The sequence below is a fragment of the Cibotium barometz genome, chromosome 32 (genome assembly GCF_041138505.1).
Source record: "Cibotium barometz isolate CiBa-2024 chromosome 32, ASM4113850v1, whole genome shotgun sequence".
NCBI lineage: Eukaryota > Viridiplantae > Streptophyta > Polypodiopsida > Cyatheales > Cibotiaceae > Cibotium > Cibotium barometz.
The window spans coordinates 37,388,911-37,409,373 of record NC_141077.1 but is presented as its reverse complement, the minus strand read 5'-3'; the positions used below and the strand labels follow the sequence as shown (position 1 = coordinate 37,409,373).

Sequence of the window (20,463 nt, the reverse complement as noted above, 5' to 3'; positions counted from 1 at the left end):
GCACAAAAGTTAAAAAAGGGGGTCTCAATTTTAAGTATAAAAGGAGGGCCTTCACTCATTGGTTCTCCACACAAGAAGTGCAGACCTCCTTGGTAAAGAGGGCTGAAAGAAATCGGCCACCTTCCAAGAGTGGGATTTGTACTTGAAAAGTGGGTCAACTAGAAAAAGTTGAATAAAGTTCCGATCAAGTATAGATATCCCCTTCTTAGAGCAGATGATTTGAGAGATAGGTTGCAAGGAGCTGCCTATTTTAGGAAGAGTGACCTTCAAATTGGTTATCACCAGTTATGGATAGACGTCTTTAAGCCGAGGTTCCGCACGTAGTATGGCCATTACGAGTTTCTCGTATTACCTTTTGGGATCACAAATGCTCTTGCTACTTCTCCACAGATGATGAATGATCCTGTTAGGAAAATCCGTGATTGTGTTTCTAGATGATATCTTGATATACAGTTGTACTCTGGAGGAGCACAAAGAACATCTCCAGATCGTCTTGAGGATTTCGTGGCCGGAGAAGTTGTATGCCAAGTATATGAAGTGCGAGTTCTTCAAACACGTATATATCAAGGACATCGGGCTTCTCGAGATGGGATTGTTGGGTATTTCGGAGTTAGTCTAGAGTCTAGTCAAGTGTCCTTAGTGGTGTGAACACAGTAGGTGTGAAGACCCTCTTAGTTACGGTTAAAAGATACGGCCTTGGTGCCTATAAAAGCATTCCACATGCTGGAAGTATAATCATAATGCAATCATTCTTGTGTGGTGCAACTCCTCTCAATTGTGTGTTATCATCTCTCTCTCTCTCTCTCTCTCTCTCTCTCTCTCTCTCTCATATGGCTCGGATTTGACATTCCACACTCATAGCTCTAGTCTTTGTTTTCTTTTGTACCATGAAGAGATTACATGGACACTTTTGTATCATTTTTGGTCTCATAGACCCACTGGGTCTTTTGAAGACATTTAATATAACTCTCTCTCTCTCTCTCTCTCTCTCTCTCAAAGGGAAGAACACCAAATCATTCACACCACCATTGAAGAGGAGAAGATGAGGCAGGCCCGTCGCCTCTCTCTCTCTCTCAAAGGGAAGAACACCAAATCATTCACACCACCATTGAAGAGGAGAAGATGAGGCAGGCCCGTCGCCTCAACATTCGAATCACAGGTATAGCCGAGACACTCGACTCCGCCAAGAAAGATGGGCAGCTTCTATGCACGAAGCTCGGCTACAGGGAAGAGGACCCTCTCCCCTTCACCAAAGCATGGAGAGCTGGGAAAGACTCAACACGCAAGCAAGCCCTCATCCTACAGTTTGCAAGAGAGACAGAGAGGGCCACCTTCATGAGGAAAAGGGTGATTCTACGAGGATTACAGGGAGATCCCATCTATTTAGATGACGACCTTATGACGATGCAGATAGAACACAGGAAAACATGCATGCCAAGAGTCCTATAGGCCCAGAAAGAGGGCAAGAGAGCATTCTATCGCGATGGTTGTGTCATCATCGATGGCAAGGCCACCGATTAGTGCCAGGCGGCCTATGGGACATTGGCTATGGAGGATCGAGATTCACAGATACACATAGCAGTTTGGAACTGCAATGGAGCACTTTGGAGACATACTGGGAGGATGGAGGAGGTCATGGAGGGACGGGACATCATACTACTTACAGAGACACACCAGAGCCCAGAGAGGGGGCTACCCAAAGTAGAGGGTTATCAGTGGGAGTCTACACACAGGGGGACCACACGGCAGAGCACATCAAGAGGATCTGGAGGTATAGCAGTACTCTTCAGGCGAGAGCTACATGAGCGCCTACGGATGGTAGCACGTGACCAGGAGGCTAGATCCATGTGGATCAGACTGCAGCTCTCGGCAGACAGGGTGTTATACATTACTCTATGCTACTTCTCTCCTAGAGGATTGAGATATGCCATGACAGCAGAGGAGGAGACTAGAAAGGAGGAGGACACAGGGTCATTCACCATTGCAGCCCTTTCATGATTGGCCATACATTGGCCAAACTTTATGGCGCAGTGCTCGAGGCAGAGTTGAGCTCATATGCAGAGAAGGAGAGACTGTGAGCACTAGGGCAGGCTGGATTCCGAGGAGCTTTCTCCACTATTGACCATATATTCACTCTGAGATGTCTGATTGATGAGGCTAGGGCACAGGAGAGGAGATTATACTGCTGCTTTGTGGATTTCCGCAAAGCATTTGACACAGTGCCACGGGAGAGACTCTTCCAGCGCCTCCAGTCATTGGGGATCCCGTCAGAGATGGTTTGCGGCATCTATGCTTTATATGAGCAGGTCCTCGGGCGCATACGATGCCCCGGGGGGCTATCTGATGTTATTGCTAGCACCATAGGTGTGAAGCAAGGATGCCCACTCTCTCCTACACTATTTGAGCTATACATTGATGAGGTGGCTGACTTCATTGTTCACGGTGGTGGGGACGGGCTGGACATCTCACGTACCACAGTCCACATTATGCTATATGCAGATGATATTATTTTGGTCTCTGAGTCGTGGATGGGACTACAGCATCATCTCCATGCACTCGATGACTTCTGCACACAGAGGGGATTTACACTGAACCTTGGGAAAACCAAGGTCATGATTTACCACACCTCAGGGCCGGTTCGACGACAGGCCATCTTCACACTAGCAGGAGGACAGGTAGAGGTGGTAGACTCATATGTGTACTTGGGGATTACATTTGCGACTCCGCCAGGAAGATTTACTATGGCACGGGCAGCCAGGGATAGACTCACACGAGAGTATGCAGCTCTAGCCATGCTAGAGAGACAATGTCACCAGGCACACTTCCAGGTGCCCCGCACGAAGGGGTGGTTGTTTGACACACTAGTCACCCCTGCTTTGATGTATGCTGCAGCAGTATGGGCACCTGGGCTCGCCACTTCCACATGGTCTCACATAGAGAGGCCTCAGATTCTCATGCTCTCACGGATGATCCGCAGTAAACCCTCCATCCCACATGACATTGTCCGAGCGGAGTTTGCCGCACCTCCTATGCTAGTGGAGGCCCTCTTCCAAACGATCTACTTCATACATAGGATCAGAGATATGCCATTAGGTCGACTCTCACATAGAGCTTCTGAGGCGTCCAGGCAGCTCACAGAGAGTCGAGATAGGAGATCATGGTATTCACAAATGATACGGTGGCTCACTCAGCATGGTCTCGACATAGATCACCTACCACCTTTCCAGTATGATATACATGCACCACACATCAAGCTCTCTCACAATGAGAGGAACAGAGTCCTTCGACAGGTTTTATGGCAGCGATACACTCAGGAGACTTGGATTACACCCAATAAGCCTCTACCACCGAAGATGCTATACTACAGAGATCAGTTTATGCGTATCTCAAGGGATGGATTCATTCAGCGACCTGGATATATGGATGTGTACATGCCTCACAGTGCCCGAGTGGCGATTGACCAGCTCAGAGTGTCATCACACCAGCTTGAGATTGAGGCAAGTAGGGCAGCACGGAACCCCAAAGCAGAGAGGATATGCAGACTATGCCAGGAGGAGCTTGAGAGTGAGGAGCATTATGTATGCAAATGCAGAGCATATAGTGACATTAGCGAGAGATACACCACCATCTTCAATGGACATCCCTCACTCCACCAGATCATGGAATCCACAGACCAGCGCAGATTTGGCCAATTCTTGCTAGAGACACAGCGCCACAGAGAGGCACTGATACGGACTCGTACCACAGGGAGAGGTGGGCGACAGCTCCAGCTCACTGATTTCTTCCAGAGATCTATCCTTGTGCCTACCCTAACACAAGAGGGGGTTACACTTCAGTGCGCTGCAGACCTCCGAGCCAGACGGAGATTGAGAGCACCAGGCTACCAGACACCCAAACTACATCAGAGGGAGATCACAGAGATACCGGCTCGACATCAGCACCATATCCAGGAGCGGCAAGCTCACTTACACTCACACCCAGAGATCATGCTCCGAGGGATTTTTGCCTCGCCATCGCCTATGCATCACATATTACACCCCCATTATGGTACTAGTTGGAGCTAGATAGATCTGCATTGCATTCTTATATACCCTATGCATATAGGTTGCATACTGAGCCTCTAGCAGTAGTGCTCCATCCATCACTTTCATAGTTTATTTCATGTTCATTTTGTCCTTTTCTTTCTGGACACCCAGAGGACATTGACACTTGTACATTGATTTGTCTCATAGGTCACGTTCGGCCTCTAGCAGACGTTAATACAGCTTTCTTTCTTTCTTTCTTTCTTTCTCTCTCTCCACGAGAGGGCGCCCCACCAGCCATGGATGACATACCCACAACCTCATCGAGCCACACATTCTTGAGTGCCCGACCCCCCACCAAACTCCATTCTGGCATGACTCTAGACCGGGCCACGACACTACAACGAGCCCGACGCCCCATACTCCTTGAACCTCGCCAGCAACACAGACATCAGCCCCAGCTTGAGAATATCTTGGAGAGGCACAGAGTCACCCTCCCACGCCCAGCGGATCTGCAGAGCCTTCTCCAGGCTAACCCCATGCTCGATATCCTTGACGGCCCCCTCCTCCTGCCACGGGGTTAGCTCCATAGGTTGTACGATGATCATGGTCCCATTTTGTATCGTATGGCTCGGATTTGACATTCTATGCTCATAGCTCTCGTCTTTGTTTTCTTTTGTACCATGATGACATTACATGACGACATTACATGGACACTATTGTATCACTTTTGGTCTCATAGACCCACTGGGTCTTTTGAAGGCATTTAAAACCAAGGAGCTCTTCTCTATGATGGGCATTGAAGCCACGCACACAAAGGCATGGAGAGTGGGAAAGAAGAGGGAAGGTAGTGGCGAATCTTCTTCTAAGGAGAGAGCACTTATCATTCGTTTCCCCTCCATGGAAGCGAAGAAGGACTTCTTGAAGAGACGTCCTACACTCAAGCAAACGGGAATATTTCTTGGAGATGACCTCACACTCTCCCAACTTGCCCACATGAAAGAAGTTATGCCCGAGATAAGGGCAGCCCGAGAGAAAGGGAAAGTGGCCTTCTATAGAGATGGTAGAGTGGTGATTATGGAGAGGCGCTCGTCATGACGGCGCGAGACCTATGGGACTACACTCAAAGTTGCTACTTGGAATTGTAATGGATCTCTACGCCTTGATGTAGGGGCTTTTGAGGATAGTTTCACTGGGAGGGACATCATCTTCTACTGTGAGACGCATCAGGCTCCTGGACAGTCCATGCCACATGTTAGTGGATACCGATGGGAGACAGCTTGTAGACAGGAGACTCATTCAGAGCATAGAGGACGGGGCTCAGGAGGAGTGGCAGTATTGTTTAGAGAGGAGCTACAGCCACTGATACATATAGTCCGCAGAGATGAGCAGGCTAGGTACATGTGGGTTAGACTGAGGGCAGAGACCGGCAGATATCTCTACATTGCTATATGCTATTTTGCTCCTAGTACATCAGTGTATGCATCACCTAGCGGGCAGTCTCCCTTTTCTATTTTGGATGATGACATTTGGGAGTTCTCCAGGGATGGTGACATCATTCTCTTGGGGGACTTCAATGCCAGGACCGCCCATAGCCAGACAGTATTTTATGATACCTCAGAGGAGATGTTGAGGGAGCTTGATGTTAGGGATATGGGCCTATCTAGACTCTCACAGGATGAGGAACATACAGTGTATGGGCGGTATTTGATAGACATGGGGACTGCACATGGATTGGCCATCCTGAATGGCCTACAGAGATTCCCGACATCGGGCGGTTTCACTAGCTTTCCACATCGGCATGGTGCTAGTACAGTGGACTATGTTATGGCTCAGCCCAGTCTCATTTCCTCTTTTCAGGATTTTATGGTAGGCACTAGGCCGGTTGGAATAGCAGTGGATCATGCTATCTTGTCCTTCACTCTCACATTTCAGTTCAGCACCGCTCCATTGGGACAGATCTCCACACACACTCGTTATACCTTTACGAGGGAGACTGACACCGTATACACGGATGAGATATACAGACGCCTATGTGCCGAGGAGCCGGGACGGCCATTAGATGAGCTCACTCAGATATTGATAGAGACGCTTCATGCTGCAGCATCAGAGGCATATCCCCATAGTCAGCCTACACAGAGACGATCTGGGAACATGCCCCAGAACAGTTGGTATGATGAGGAGTGCAGAGAGATGAGGATCAGATTACAGAGAGAGGTGCTCATGGGTGTTACCACTCACAGACAGTCACGGATTACCTTCCGGCACCTAGTGCGACAGAAGACGAGGGCTTATATTGCTCAGTTAGAGAGGGATTTGTACCAGTTGTTTATGAGTCAGGACTCAGGCGAGGCATGGAGACTATTCCATGAGCATTCACCATCACCAGCCATTACCTCCACAGAGATTTGGGGTGAGTATGCAGCATCCCTGTACACAGCACCAGGACAGCCGCCCCTGCCAGACCCATCGGAGCCATGCCCAGAGACGTGTGCTTTCTTTACTGCTGAGATGGTAAGGAAAGCTATTGACAGGATGAGGACTGGGAGAGCATATGATCATGATGGTTTGGTAGCAGAGCACTTTATTCATGCCAGAGATATGCTTGCAGAGCTTATTGCTATGATGTTTAACCGAGCCATGTGTGAGGGTTTTCCTGAGACTTGGAATATGTCCACGATTGTGCCTATCTTCAAGTCAGGGGATCCTATGCTTCCTGGGAATTATCGTACCATCATGATTGGTCACACATTGGCTAGATTATATGCATCTATTCTTGAGCAGGAGTTGAGTAGATGGGCAGAGAGAGAGGGCATACGTGCATCAGGGCAGGCAGGGTTCAGGAGAGGTTTCTCCACTCTTGACCATATCTTGACACTCAGAGCTATTATTGAGGAGGGCAGATTATATGGCAGGAGGATTTACTGTTGCTTTGTGGATTTCCGCAAAGCTTTTGACACGGTACCGAGAGCCAGACTGATGCGCAGACTACAGGAGATGGGAGTGCCCACAGAGCTGATTTGGGGAATCATGGCTTTATACAGGACAGTTGTGGGGCAGGTACGTACTACCCAGGGTGTATCTGAGATGGTTCACTCCACTATTGGGGTGAAACAGGGCTGCCCCCTTTCCCCCACCTTATTTGGGATGTATGTGGATGAGGTTTCGGACTATGTAGAGCGGGAGGGTGACAGAGGAGCACAGCTAGCAGGGACATGGATTCCGCTGTTATTGTATGCTGATGATATTGTGCTGATCTCAGATTCTCCAGAGGGGATGCAGCGTCATTTGGATGCATTGCACATGTTTGCAGAGGACAGTGGATTGTCTGTTGACCTTGGTAAAACCAAGGTGATGGTGTTTAACACCACAGCACAGTGGGTTAGGAGGTCAATGCCCACCTTTACATATGGTCAGGAGACAGTGGAGTATACAGATGCATATACTTACCTTGGTGTGGTTTTTAGTGGCCCACTATTTTCCTTGAGGAGAGCAGCGGAGACCAGATTGACCAGAGCTTATGCAGCATTGGGGAGACTAGGGAGGATGTGTTCACAGGTTCAGTTTCAGGAACCTCGAACAAAGCTTTGGCTCTTTGACACTTTGGTCACTTCAGCCATGCTGTATGGAGTGGAGATATGGGGACCCTCAGTGGATCACCACAGCCGAGCTGGTAGCACTGATGGATGGAGACGTATGGAGAGGTCCTTGGTTTCTATGATTTCCCGGATGATTAGGGCCAAGGCCTCCGTACCACATGATATTATCCGTGCAGAGATGGCTGCCCCCCCATTGGTAGTAGAGGCACTCACTCGATCAGTCTCCTTTATACATAGCACTTGGGCTCTCCCTAGAGACAGATATGCTCGCTTAGCCCTGGAGTCTTCACGACAGTTGGCATCACAGGGAGACGGATCATGTTGGTATGCACAGATGACAGCTTGGTTCCAACTGCATGGCTTTAGTATGGACAGGCTACCTCCATTTCAGTACTCCCTGGATGCACCCTCCCTCTCTCTCACACGGGCAGAGATTACCAGACTTATCAGGCAAGACTTGACTCAGTTGGACTCTAGGAGGACATGGATACAGCCGACACACGAGCTTGGTACGAAGATGGCTTTCTATAGAGATCATCTTCTCCAGCTCACGGAGGATGGGTTTGTGATTAGACCCAGCTACATGGATACTCATCTTTCTCATGGGGTACGGTGTGCTATTGGTCAGATGCGCACATCCTCACACCAGCTAGAGATTGAGACTGGCAGATTCAGAGGAGTACCAGCTGAGGCCAGGATTTGTCAGCTGTGCCAGATGGAGCCAGAGACAGAGTTACATTACATATGTCACTGTCCGGTATATTATGAGATACGAGGCCGTTTTCACTGCCTGTTCAGAGAGGGCTTTGGACCACTTTCTAGAGTCATGAGATACCAGGATCAGAGATGCCTCGGATTGTACTTGCTAGAGCTGCGTAGACATAGAGAGGGTCTCCTGATAGGGAGGGGATCAGAGAGGGAGAGACACCTACAGAGGCAGATTACAGACTTCTTTCGACCAGAGATTGAGCAGTCAGGTCAGCAGGCATTGCAGCTAGCCCCAGAGCAACCTGTGGCATTTGAAAGTAAAAGCTTGATGATACACAAATCAAATGGCACACTCACGAGAAAGAGTTGTATGCGGTTGTACACACCCTGAAAACTTGGCGACATTATTTTTATGGTTGTTGACCAACCACGAGTTGATTGAGTACATTTGTAAGACCTAAGTCGAGGGGGAGAAACGCACGGTGAGTTGAGTTGATGCAAGACTTTGATATGGAAATAAAATATCGAAAGGGTAGCCTGAACCAAGTGGCGGATGCCTTGAGTAGAAATCTGGAGGTGAACTCTTTGAGCTTCACTGAGATTAAGGCTGACCTTTATGACTCTACGAGAGAGCTATGTAAGACCGACAGTCAATTTGGTCGGTATTGGTAGCACGTGTAGGTAGGGAGCTCCACAGATTTGGACCAAGAATTAGGAGTCATTCCATCTGTGAGTGTGGCAAGTGGTCAGTTCCTTATCTCGAATGGAGTGTTGTTCTGCAATAAAAAGGTTTGTGTACTGGATGACGCTGAGATTAGGAGAAGGATCTTATATGAATGTTATGACGCTCCTACAAAGGGTCACAAGGATACAGTGGACCTACTGATATTTGGTAAAATGAACATTTTAATGGCCTAAGCTGAAGGCATATGTTCAAGACTATGTGGTAAAGTGTCACCAATGTCAATTGAATAAGGCTTAACACCTTAGGGCTGGAGGTATGTTACATCCTACAGAGATCCCATGAGGTAAAGGGGAAAGTATTTTCATGGACTTCGTTATAGGTTTGCCACAGACCAACAGACCCATGTACTACATGGGCCCTACATGCAGGCTGAAAAGGGAATACACGAGTTTGTAATCACCACAGGATCCCCTTTATTGTGAACAGAGTTCTGCAACTTGCCCTCTATCTTCTTCTCATATCCCATTAATGAGTTCAATATCCAGCAGCAGACCCAGTGTAGACTTTCTCTCAGTAAACATACAAACAGTTTGATCATTCCTGAGGGCACATCAAGGATATCCAACTGCTTAATAACAGCTGCTTTAGACAAGAGTTCCACTCCAAAAAATGCTGAGGCTCTTTCCAATGAAACTCAGGTAGAAGTGAAGAGCGAAAAATTATTTGGAAATAGCGAGTGTGACTTCAGGAAAAAAGCGAAAATTTAAATCTACTGTGGCTTTCACTAATTTTAAGGCACAAGATTGAGAGATTGGCCAACCTTTCTAAAGGGGCTCTATCCTATCATATATGCAGGATCTAGTTTGTCCGGAGCATTTAGCATTACACTTGGGTAAATTTTGTTCAAGGATTGCCTTTAGAGGTCTCCAAACGCAGCATATTGTGTTCTTAGAAAGATGGATAAAGAGGAAAGTCCAAGCAATGCAAAGCACAAGCAATGGCAACTCCTCATTAGTTCCTCCACTTATGAGGATAGAATTGGTCACGGCTCCAAGCCATTTTTATTTACGTGGAAAGAGCCATTTCCAGTTGTCAAGGACCACTTAAAGCAAACAATTGGAGTGCATTAACAATTTTTTTTGTGAAACTGTTCGAAAATAGACTATGTGGAAAACTCTTTCGAAAAGGACTCTTCATGACAAGTATTGCTGCATCTTCAGTATGGATACTCTAAAACAATATGATACTGGACCCCAACAGAAAACAAGTTATGCACAAAGGCAATCTTTGTAAAGCCTTACCACCATAAATAGTTCTTCAGCTCCATTAAAGAGAAAAATGATCGGACTAGGTGGCACCCAGTCAGTGTCAATAATCAGGCGCACTGCTTCAAGCATGGCCGCTGCACAAGAAACAAGCTGCATAGTCCATAACTTGGCATTTGGGAAACTCATTAAAGAAAGCCTTTCAGTTTGATCAGCATAAGCTGTGGCCTGGGGCTGCTAACTGACCAAAAGGACTCCTCTTTTCACACTCTCCAAAATTTGGTTTAGTAAAGTTTGCATTACTCACCAACACAAGATGCGCAATCGCCAGCACCTGGGGACCCAATCGCACTATCAAAGTGTCCATTGACAAGGACTGCTGGTGCATCCTCGGCTGCAACAGCTGCTGAAATTCTGTCTCTCTTTTGGTCAGCAAGCAGTTACAGCAAGAAACACTTATATTCTTCTCAAAAACCCATAGATTGCATGTTGTTTACAGAAAAAGCAACTAGCTTGAGAAGCTGCAAAATTACAAATAGTGTATATTTATTGAGTATACAGAGACAATATTCTCAAGAGTCATGTTCACAAACTACAAAATTAAACTGACACTCAGGCAGCCTTCAACTGATCTATCCAAGTGAAACAACGTCCACAATTTTGGCAGTATGATTGGAAGAAAAAAGCATGTATTCACAGGGGTGGGAACTCTGTGAAATAAAGATCGTCCTGAGTAAGTCCACAGAGAGGTGGTTTTTGCAGTGGGAATAATCTTGAGTGATCCTACTGCATGTAGCAATATTCACCTTACAGCTGCACAAGAGCTTCTATATGTGTCTTTAAGCAGCCCACCCTCGCACCCAACCCAACCCCCCCCCCCCCCCCCCCCCCCCAGAACAAAGCAGGCCAGCCTGGGCCCCACTCACCCCCTGTTCAACCAGATATACCTTCAGCCCCTCCCTCATCTGCCTTCCACCTTCTGTCGCCTCCACAGCTCAAAGGTAAAGACAGACAGCAGTGTTGAAGATCATCACCTTCACACCTTCTATAGCCCCCTTTGCCATGCATGGCACAGAAGTAAAATACTGTGGTCAATCTCTCTGGGTGCAAGTTTTACTTTTCTCACAAGGTAGCACCGCTCCAAGTTGGACTCGAAGTCTCAGCACATGACTTTTCTCGGATACAGCACTAGCACTGTGTCCAAGGCATATCGTCTTTATGATCCTCGGGCCGGTAAAGTTGTTGTGAGCCGTGATGCGGTGTTCGACGAGACTCCCACATCTTCAGAGGGGGGTGGTGAGCTTCTTTTCACCTCCGTCTCCGCCTCCTTCTCATCCTCCTCCTACTCCCGCTGCTTCTGTTACACCTCCAGCTGAGAACACTCAATCAAATGATGATGACCCTGCTCCTCCTCCTGCGAGTTCGAGCAAATCTGTACCTGGTTGGTATTATCAGACAGTTCGTGATTCTGGGTTACGCGAGCTTCCTTCTGCTCCTCCGCCTGGTTCTCTTCGGCGTTCTTCCAGAGTTACAGGGAAACAAATGCATGAGGGCAACCTGTTTGTTAATTATGCTCTTATGTCTACTATCATTAATGGTCCTTCTGATCCCACTTCTATAGACGAGGCTCTTTCACATGAGCCTTGGTGTCGTGCTATGCAGGCAGAGCTGGATGCTATCGAACGGAATGGCACTTGGATTTTAGTGCCTCGGCCACTGTAGCGTAAGGTGATTGGTGTGCGTTGGATCTTCAAATCAAAGTTCCGAGCTGATGGCAGCTTGGACAAGCACAGGCGAGGTTGGTTGCCAAGGGTTATGCTAAGCGCCCTGGAGTCGACTTCAATGAGACCTTCGCTCCGACGGCCCGGATGATTACCATTTGCACCGTTCTTGCACTCGCAGGACATCATAGATGGCCCGTTTTCCAGATGGACGTGAAGTCGGCTTTCCTGAATGGAGAGCTTACACAGGAGGTTTATATTGATCAGCCACCAGGATTTGTTGTTTCGGGCAAACAGGATCATGTGTACCGGCTGAAGAAGGCTTTATATGGTCTAAAGCAGGCTCCGTGGGCTTGGTACCAGCAGATTGATGAGTTCTTTCAGAAGCTCGGCCTGCGCCGTTCTCACGCAGATTCGAACCTTTATATCCTCCTTGAGAGGGGGTTGATTGTTATCATTGTGGTCTATGTTGATGACCTCATCTTTACAGGTTCTTATTCTGTGCGGATCCATTCTGTTATTATGGATGCTTTGGAGACAGAGTTTGAGATGACGGATCTTGGCCTCTTGCATTATTTTCTTGGCTTTGAGATTTGGCAAGCCTCGAAGGGCATTTGACCTCATCTTTACAGGTTCTTATTCTGTGCGGATCCATTCTGTTATGGATGCTTTGGAGACAGAGTTTGAGATGACGGATCTTGGCCTCTTGCATTATTTTCTTGGCTTTGAGATTTAGCAAACCTCGAAGGGCATTTTCTTCTCTCAGCAAAAGTACACTCAGGAGATTCTCGACAAATTTCAAATGACTGGGTGCAAACCAGTATCTTCTCCTATGGATATGGGTGAGAAGCTTCCTACTCCCGATTGGACATATGCTTTGCAGTCAATTTATTGAGTTCCTTCTTCTAAACCCCATGAGCAACATTGGCGGTGTGCTCTCAGAGTTCTTCGGTACTTGCGTGGCACTCTGGATTTTGGCATCTTTTATGGCCAAGGACGCACTCTTGTTGGATGGTCTAACTCAGACTGGGCTGGAGATCCAGATACACAGCGTTCGACCACTGGTTGTGTTTTCTCACTTGGGTCTGGAGCCATTTCTTGGAGCAATAAAAAGCAGCCTACTGTGGTGCTTTCCTTTACCGAGACGGAGTATCGGGCAGTTTGTTATGCTGCATGTGAGGCGATATGGTTGCGGAGATTATTTGAGGAGCTCGGCTATCCTCCCACCGGATCTACTCTTCTTTGGTGTGACAATCAAAGTTGCATCGCCATCGCCAAGAACCCTGTGTTTCATGCTCGTACGAAACACATTGAGAGTCAGTATCACTATGTTCATGAACGGGTTCTTGCTGGAGATTTGCGTTTGGAGTATTGTCCTTCCGCGGAGAATGCTGCAGATTTGTTCACCAAGCCGGTTTCTCGGGCTTCCTTGGTTCCTCATCTTCGGATTCTCGGAATTTGTTTAGCATCTAGTGCTGGGAGGGGGTGTTAGCACATTCATCCCCAGATTCTGCTCTTTTATGGTGCCCATTTGGTCCCTTTTGCATGGCCCTTGCTTGTGGGCTGGCCACCCCTTTTTCTAGTGTTTTTCTGGGATTTTTCCCAGCTTTTCTGGCATTTTCCAATCGGCCTATCGAGTAGCTCCAATCGGCCTGTTTTGCAGCTCCAGTCGACCAGCTTACCCCTACTATAAATAGTGGGTGCTGGCCTCTCATTGTTCATTCAGTCTTGTACATATTTTGCTCCCTCACTTATGAGACTTGTAGTGTCTCTTGCTTGGGAATGTTTTGCTTCAATATATTCAGCATAGTTTTCTCCATCTCTCTCTCTCTCTTGCACTCTCTGTTCAGCACATTCTAGTGCCACTTTGCTTCCGCTCTGTGCACTCTTTCAGTGCACAGGCCGGACACCAATGTTACCACTCAGCCTCAAGTTGACTGAAATCCTAGCCCCCATAAGTGCATCTAATGATATGGAATACAAGTCCCGAATAGCATCCCAATATTACTCTCTCATCCACAGGGGTGTTACCCTCAATGCATCTCGAGCAAGCATTGCTCTACCTGAACAACTCGGGGAATACAACGAGATGCTTCAATAGTGGGCTGAAAAGAGGCCTTCCTCTGCTCTACCATCTCCAAGATGTCATGTGCAAAGGCATCCTAGCCTCCTCTTGTGTTTCATCTAAGATCTCGATCACATCCACGAGCCTCTCCTCATCATCAGATAGCTCAACAGTCATGCTAAGTTTTGTTGTCCCCTTATTCCACATTTTACACATCTCCCTGTGCTCTAGGACCATTTCTCACCACACTTGAAGCAAAAATATGGTGTCTTCCTGTTGTCCATAATGGCCTTGGAATGCTTCTTAATTTCTTATTATTCTGGGGTTGCATTACTTTTGGGTCCAGATGTCAGACTTATCCGATAGCTTTTCCAGATTTAGAAAAAGTGTAGGTCATTTTTGTGTATCTAATTCAAAGCTTCACACCAGTAACTCTTTCATGCATAGACTGTGATAGTACAGACAATGTGCTTAGACATCCTCAGTCACGTCATCAACCTATAACAACAGGCACAGACAAGTTTGCATAGTCATACTGCAATGGTCATGTCATCAGCACTACAAGCAATAAGCATAGACAAATCTGTGTAGATAAAAACATTGACTTTGCTACCCTGATCTCAGGCTGCAATGAACAAAAAGGATAGGGATATTGCCCAGAAAAAAGTGCACAGCTTGACATTAAGTTGACAAGGCCACAGAAAATGAAGCAGTGAGGCGGCTGTCCAGACTTCACAGGAGTATGAAGGTCTAACTTTTCGGGTCCCATTAAATAAAGTTTAAAAAAGAGACCACCAATTTGCATAATCCATTTACGTGTTGGACGGTTTGAAACATTTGATTGTTTGATAGGAATTGCATGTTATGAAAACCTGAACAAGTGAAAATCCAAACATTCAAGCTATTTGGAGACGGAAACATCACAAAAAATCAAAAAGCAGTTCACTGACAGATTAAAGCATTACCAGAGTAAAGAGATGCTTTCAATGCCGCTCCCAGAACTAGTACAAAGCACAAAGCACCAAAAATACAACATTGTGATAATTTGATAACACTTAGAAGGTTTACAGTAGTACCTGATCGCAATGTTGGTATGATTTCTGTAGGCTAAAGCAATGCTATGCTTTAAGAAAATCATATTGAAAGAGCCATTCACAAAGGTCTCGTCTATCTCCACTCTACAACACAAGCAACTTATGAGTCCATAGGTCTTTGCAGCCTGAACCCCCCTATGATTACCCTTAAGAACAGATGCAAGAAATATCAGAGGGTACAATGCACTTCAACAAATACCCCCACCAATTGATGTGCTTCAAAATGTCAATGACATAATTTAAGAAAGCCGTGTCTTTATTTAAGAAACAATTCTAACTTAACAACCAACAAGAAAATCCTCTGACATTCGATTCTCATATAAACATTGGGAATGGACAAGATTAGGTTGAGCCTACACAATTTCTTGATTTCAAATCATAAAACACAGCAAAAACAATCTAAGATAAGGGGCTAAAACTACTTGTAGGCACATCTCCCCATCACAAAATAAATGCAAAAAAAAAACAGAATATCTACACAATCATAATCCTAGACCTAACTTAGATTCACCTCAATGCATCGGTATCCAGCAGGACATGTCTCAACAATTTGTGGAACGTACTTTTAGTTTTTAGTTACATCACTCTTTCCCTATCACACACATTTCAGCCCTGGCTATATAGGAAAAGAGAGGTATGCTAATGCTTTTAGGCGGGCGTTTTTGTCTAGGGAGGTGCTTTTATGCACATGTTTCGTGTGTGTGTGTGTGTGTGTGTGTGTGTGTGTGTGTGTGTGTGTGTGCGCGCACACGCTCGCGCACAGGTTTAAGCACACATGCATGTATGTTCACATGAGCATGGGACTATCCAGGCTGCGCGGTAGGTACTAGGTAGTGGTCGTACTGGCCACATGGCTGTCCAGACTGCAAAGTCACAAGAAATGTGTCGAGGGTTTTTTTGTTTCAAGGTTTTAAGGGTTTTTTTGGGTTTTTTTTTTACTTTTTCAAAGCAAAAGTTTAAAAAAACGATACATTTTGAAAAATCAAAATATTATTTATTTTTAAAATATAATTACAACAGTTAGAGACCATTATTAACAATGCACATTAAAATGGGTTTTAGGAGACCCAAAATTGTTGAAGAATTTGGAGCATGGCAGATCTGGAGAGCTAGATGCACGGAGGCTATTGAGGGTGTCCAGATTTTTGGGTCTCAGTGCATTAGTACTATATGGGGTGATATCATCCACACTCTTATGGCTACTTGGGCTCGCATTCAGGGGCCCTCTCGTTCTGCGTAGGCGAAGCGTGTGATATTTATGCGGGAATGGGACCATGGCATCTTCTTTTCCTCTAGTACCACAGGTCTTACATGGCATCATGATGCTCCTCAGTGGTTGAAATCACCTTACATATTGGGGTGATTCTATTCTCTTCCAGCTTATAGCTGTGATTGTTGTATGTTTTTCTCATACTTAATAGAAGTCTCTTTCTGGAAAAAAAAAATGTTGAAGAATTTGGGGAGATGGGACTTGGGAGATAGGCAATGGAGCTTCAAAGGAAGGGGAAGGAGAAGAGTTGGGAAGCAGAAGAAAAGGAAGGAGGGAAGGGAAGGAGAAGGGAAAAAGAAAGAGGAAAGACGGGAAGGAGAGGAGAGGAAGGATAGGGGGCACATGGGCTGCTTATGGGCTGTGAATAGGCACACAAAGGGAGGCAACACGGCTTGCGAATACGCAGAAACAACGTGCAAGGAAAGAGCGATAGCAAACATGCAAAAAACCCACAAACAAAAATTAACCCTCAAAAATTTGAGCGAAACAAGAATTTTCAGAGGTTTCAAAGCTTTTGTGAGGACAAAACATTTTTTTTTCTTTCTATGGACTACGATCAACACTGAACAGGTTGTACTGGCTGCACAGGAACCCTACAGCATGGGTACATACATATTACAGCCGCACACAGCGTACAGCAGGGATGGTGCCGCTGGACATGAAGTGTGCACAAGCCTATACTACATGCGCAAGTGGCCGTACAAGTGCCAAGTGGCATCCATACAGCTGTACAGGGTGCTCACATCCGTACAACAATACGCATATGCTGGCGCACAAGTCGGGGGTACACGGACATGAAGAGAAGTGTGAAAAAAACACTTTTTTAGCTTTTTGTTATAAAAACTATGGGCCTAGAATAAAAAGCAAGAAAAAGTGTTATTTTGGGCACTTACAACACACAAAAGCACACATTAAAATGTTCTTCTCTTTGAAATTTTTTAAAACAAAAGAATGCTTTCCAAATGCTCGCTTTATAGCCCTTCTCTATAAATAGAGACCAAAGGCTTCCTATTTTCCCCACTTGTGCTTGAGGAGCACAAGAGCACGGACCAGCCCTCTTCACTCTTGGCTTGCGACTTTTAACCTTTGTTTTCCAATGCAAGAGCACCCTACCTTACGTACTCTCCTTCTCTATCTTCCTCTCACTATGGCGGATCTCAAGTTTGATGACAATGTAAACATTGATGACCATCATGGTGATGACAATGTAAACATTGATGACCATCATGGTGATGATGAGAGAGTCGAGGAGAAAATGGTCGTCATAGAGTATGTGGTTCGATCGGCTTAAAGAGGAGATGCAACTTTTTCTGCATGCACAACTTGAGTTGTTGCAACGTGCCCTTTTGAACCCTTCTCTTCAGCAAACCTAGGATCGATAGCACCTTCTTTTGCTCCCGATATATTCGGGCATGACAAGAAGGAGAAGACCCACTCACTTTGAGTTTCATCCCTTTCCAAATAACCGGAGATTCAGATGGTGCAAAGCTTTCTCAAAGGCAAGGCGTTGACATGGTGGAAAGGCCTAGAGAAAAACCCATGACATGGGATGATTTTGGGCAAGTGTTTTTGGGCTAAATTTGTTCAACTTGAGGATGAGTTGGAGATGCTCAATAGGCTCATGAGATTAGAGATGCAGGACATAACTTTTAATAGCTATTTGCAGAAATACCGTGACTTGGCCACTCTTGCTATACACATGGATCCACATAATTTATGTGGATTCTTTGTCCATGGATTGCCAGGCAATTATCAGCACGAGGTTCGAAAGAATCACTTGCATCCCTAACTGGGCCTTGGGCCAGTAGTAACCAGGGTTTAGGATAACCGGAGATCAATGTTGCCAAGTGTTTCTGAAACGGCACGTATGAAACGGGTTTAGTACGTATTGAAACGTTTCCTAAAAGGTAAGAAACGGGTCCAAAAAGGTTTCAAACAAAATAGGAAAAATATGTATATTTTTAACTTGGAATATAGGCATCCTACAAGATAGGGATAAATGTAGATCCTTAGCCCTGCAAGTGCGACACATAACATAAAGAAATCTCATTTTCTGAATATCAGAGCTGAGAGAAGTCTTGGCCCTTGTAAAAATGCTCCAAATTCACCCTGTATTGCCCAAGGCAAGTAACCTTAGGCCTCAGTAGAGCAAGGGGAGGAAGATATGCAAGAAATATTGAGCACAAAGTTAAAAACATGCTTCTCTGTGAGCTCTGCAGAGAAAAGGTGCATAAAGCTCGAGTAGACCTCCACAAGGCCCAAGGACACCAAGGAGCACACAGGGCTATCACGGGCGCACTATCACTGGCCAGCTGGTACACACCGTTGAGAAACGTGTAGGGAACCGCCTCTGGAAAATGCGCACGGAAAAAGCGTACGAAATGATGGCGGCATGGTCTAGGGCATTATTAAAATCGAGCTGCAAAAAAACGTATTTCATTTAGTACGAAACGTTTCGTACATTTTCACCAGGTAAGAAACGCGTTTCTATGCAACACTGCCCGGGATTAAAGGGATGTGCTAACCCACGATTAGGATTAGGGCTTAGCCGGAGGTTAGGACTAGGGCTTAGCCGGACATAGGGACTAATAGGACCTGAACAAGGGCTAAGAGCTAATATGGACGAGATCTAGATTCGCCTAGAGTCAATAAAAAGCTAACTAGAGGCTAATTATGGCTAAGGGCTTGATAAAAAAAAAAAGTAGTGGACCAAATATAGTCTCGTTATAATTTACTATATAGGTGAGTTTGGACTCACAAGAGATTATTATGAGGTAACTACACGAAGTGGGACATCTCCAAGACAAGGCCCTAAAGGCCAAAGCAATTGCACGCAGGCACGCAGTCTAGTGGTATGGGACACTAGGGCGTGAAGTTGGGACTTTTTTGACTCACGGCAATCTGACCTCAAGCTCCAAGGTGATTTCGGAAGGGAGCCTATGGCTAGGACGAGTGTCACTAACCACAATCTACCACTATCATTGACTTTCGATTTGATGTGGGTTATTCTAAAATTAATAGGGTTTCCAAGTATGTGATCTTTAGAAAACCACAGCACGACATCGGTGGAGGCTATCCCCACTTTGCTAAGGACAATGGCCAGCAATGCAAAAAATGTCTCCAAGAATCTTTCGGCCACCACTACCGAGTCAGGACCTAGTTGTGACCGGAAGTTTAGACCTGGCAAGGCCATCCAAAAGCAAAACAATGCCAATTCACATAAACCTCTAGCAAAGAGACTACAAAATCTTCGAGATGGTAGTTGTAACTGAAAGGGCCACACTCAAAAAATTTACCCTCAAGCAAAGAGTGGCTATAAAGCGACGAACGTGAGTCATGACTAAGGTTCAAGGTAATACTAACTAAGTTTACTTCTGTTGATACTTACCTATTAGCATAGTACGTGCAGTGATTCGTAACTTGAGTTGCGTAGTTTTTGGTCCCAATGATCTAATCCACATGTACGGACCAATCATGAAGAAGACCCTGCTCATCTTATTTGACCCTGCGAGTACTCACCAAGCACCTTTGGTAACTAAAACACCTTCTTGGTAACCAAATTAGAGTTCAATTGGGCATCAAGCCTCAAATCAGCACCATAGATTGGAGGGCAGCCTATAACTCATCAAATATAGGTTTCCAACGTTAAAAACGAAAAAATAGCCTGTTTACCTCGTTTTTTTGCAACAGAAACTCTCACAACTGCAAACTAGGGCTTCTCTACAGGTAATACATGATGTCCATGCATTCTCTTAGCTTTCCATACATGTTGGTACTATTGGCATGGCATTCCATACAGTCCATACAGCAAGTACAAGTGCATGTCCAGGTACACCTGGGGGCTGATTTTCAGAATAGGTAATGAGGCGCCCTCCTCTTAGGAGAGATAATGGAGAGGTGGTAGGTATGGTACATGGCAATTCAGAGGAAAGTGATGCCAAACCGTTGGCAACCACAAAAGTGCCCACACATGCTTATTATGATCCTTGGCACTCCACACATGGTACTACCGAATAGGTGTAGAGGGTACCCGT

The 20,463-nt window shown here is 45.9% G+C and overlaps 1 protein-coding gene across 3 annotated transcripts in view; it reads right to left on the bottom strand.

Moving 5' to 3' along the window:
• The window catches only part of LOC147620153 (Zn-dependent exopeptidases superfamily protein), a 324,985-nt gene that overhangs the window by 256,782 nt on the left and 47,740 nt on the right, over positions 1–20,463 (bottom strand). For all 3 annotated transcript variants that reach the window (XR_015261749.1, XM_086772348.1, XM_086772350.1), the window contains exons 3-5: positions 15,142–15,243; positions 10,587–10,693; positions 10,316–10,416 (exon numbers count right to left, since the gene is read on the bottom strand). Coding sequence is in view for 2 of the 3 variants with exons in the window: in XM_086772348.1 (XP_086628474.1) it covers positions 10,316–10,416; positions 10,587–10,693; positions 15,142–15,243 (310 nt within the window). In the remaining variant the exon portion in view is untranslated. The remainder of the gene's footprint in view (positions 1–10,315; positions 10,417–10,586; positions 10,694–15,141; positions 15,244–20,463) is intronic.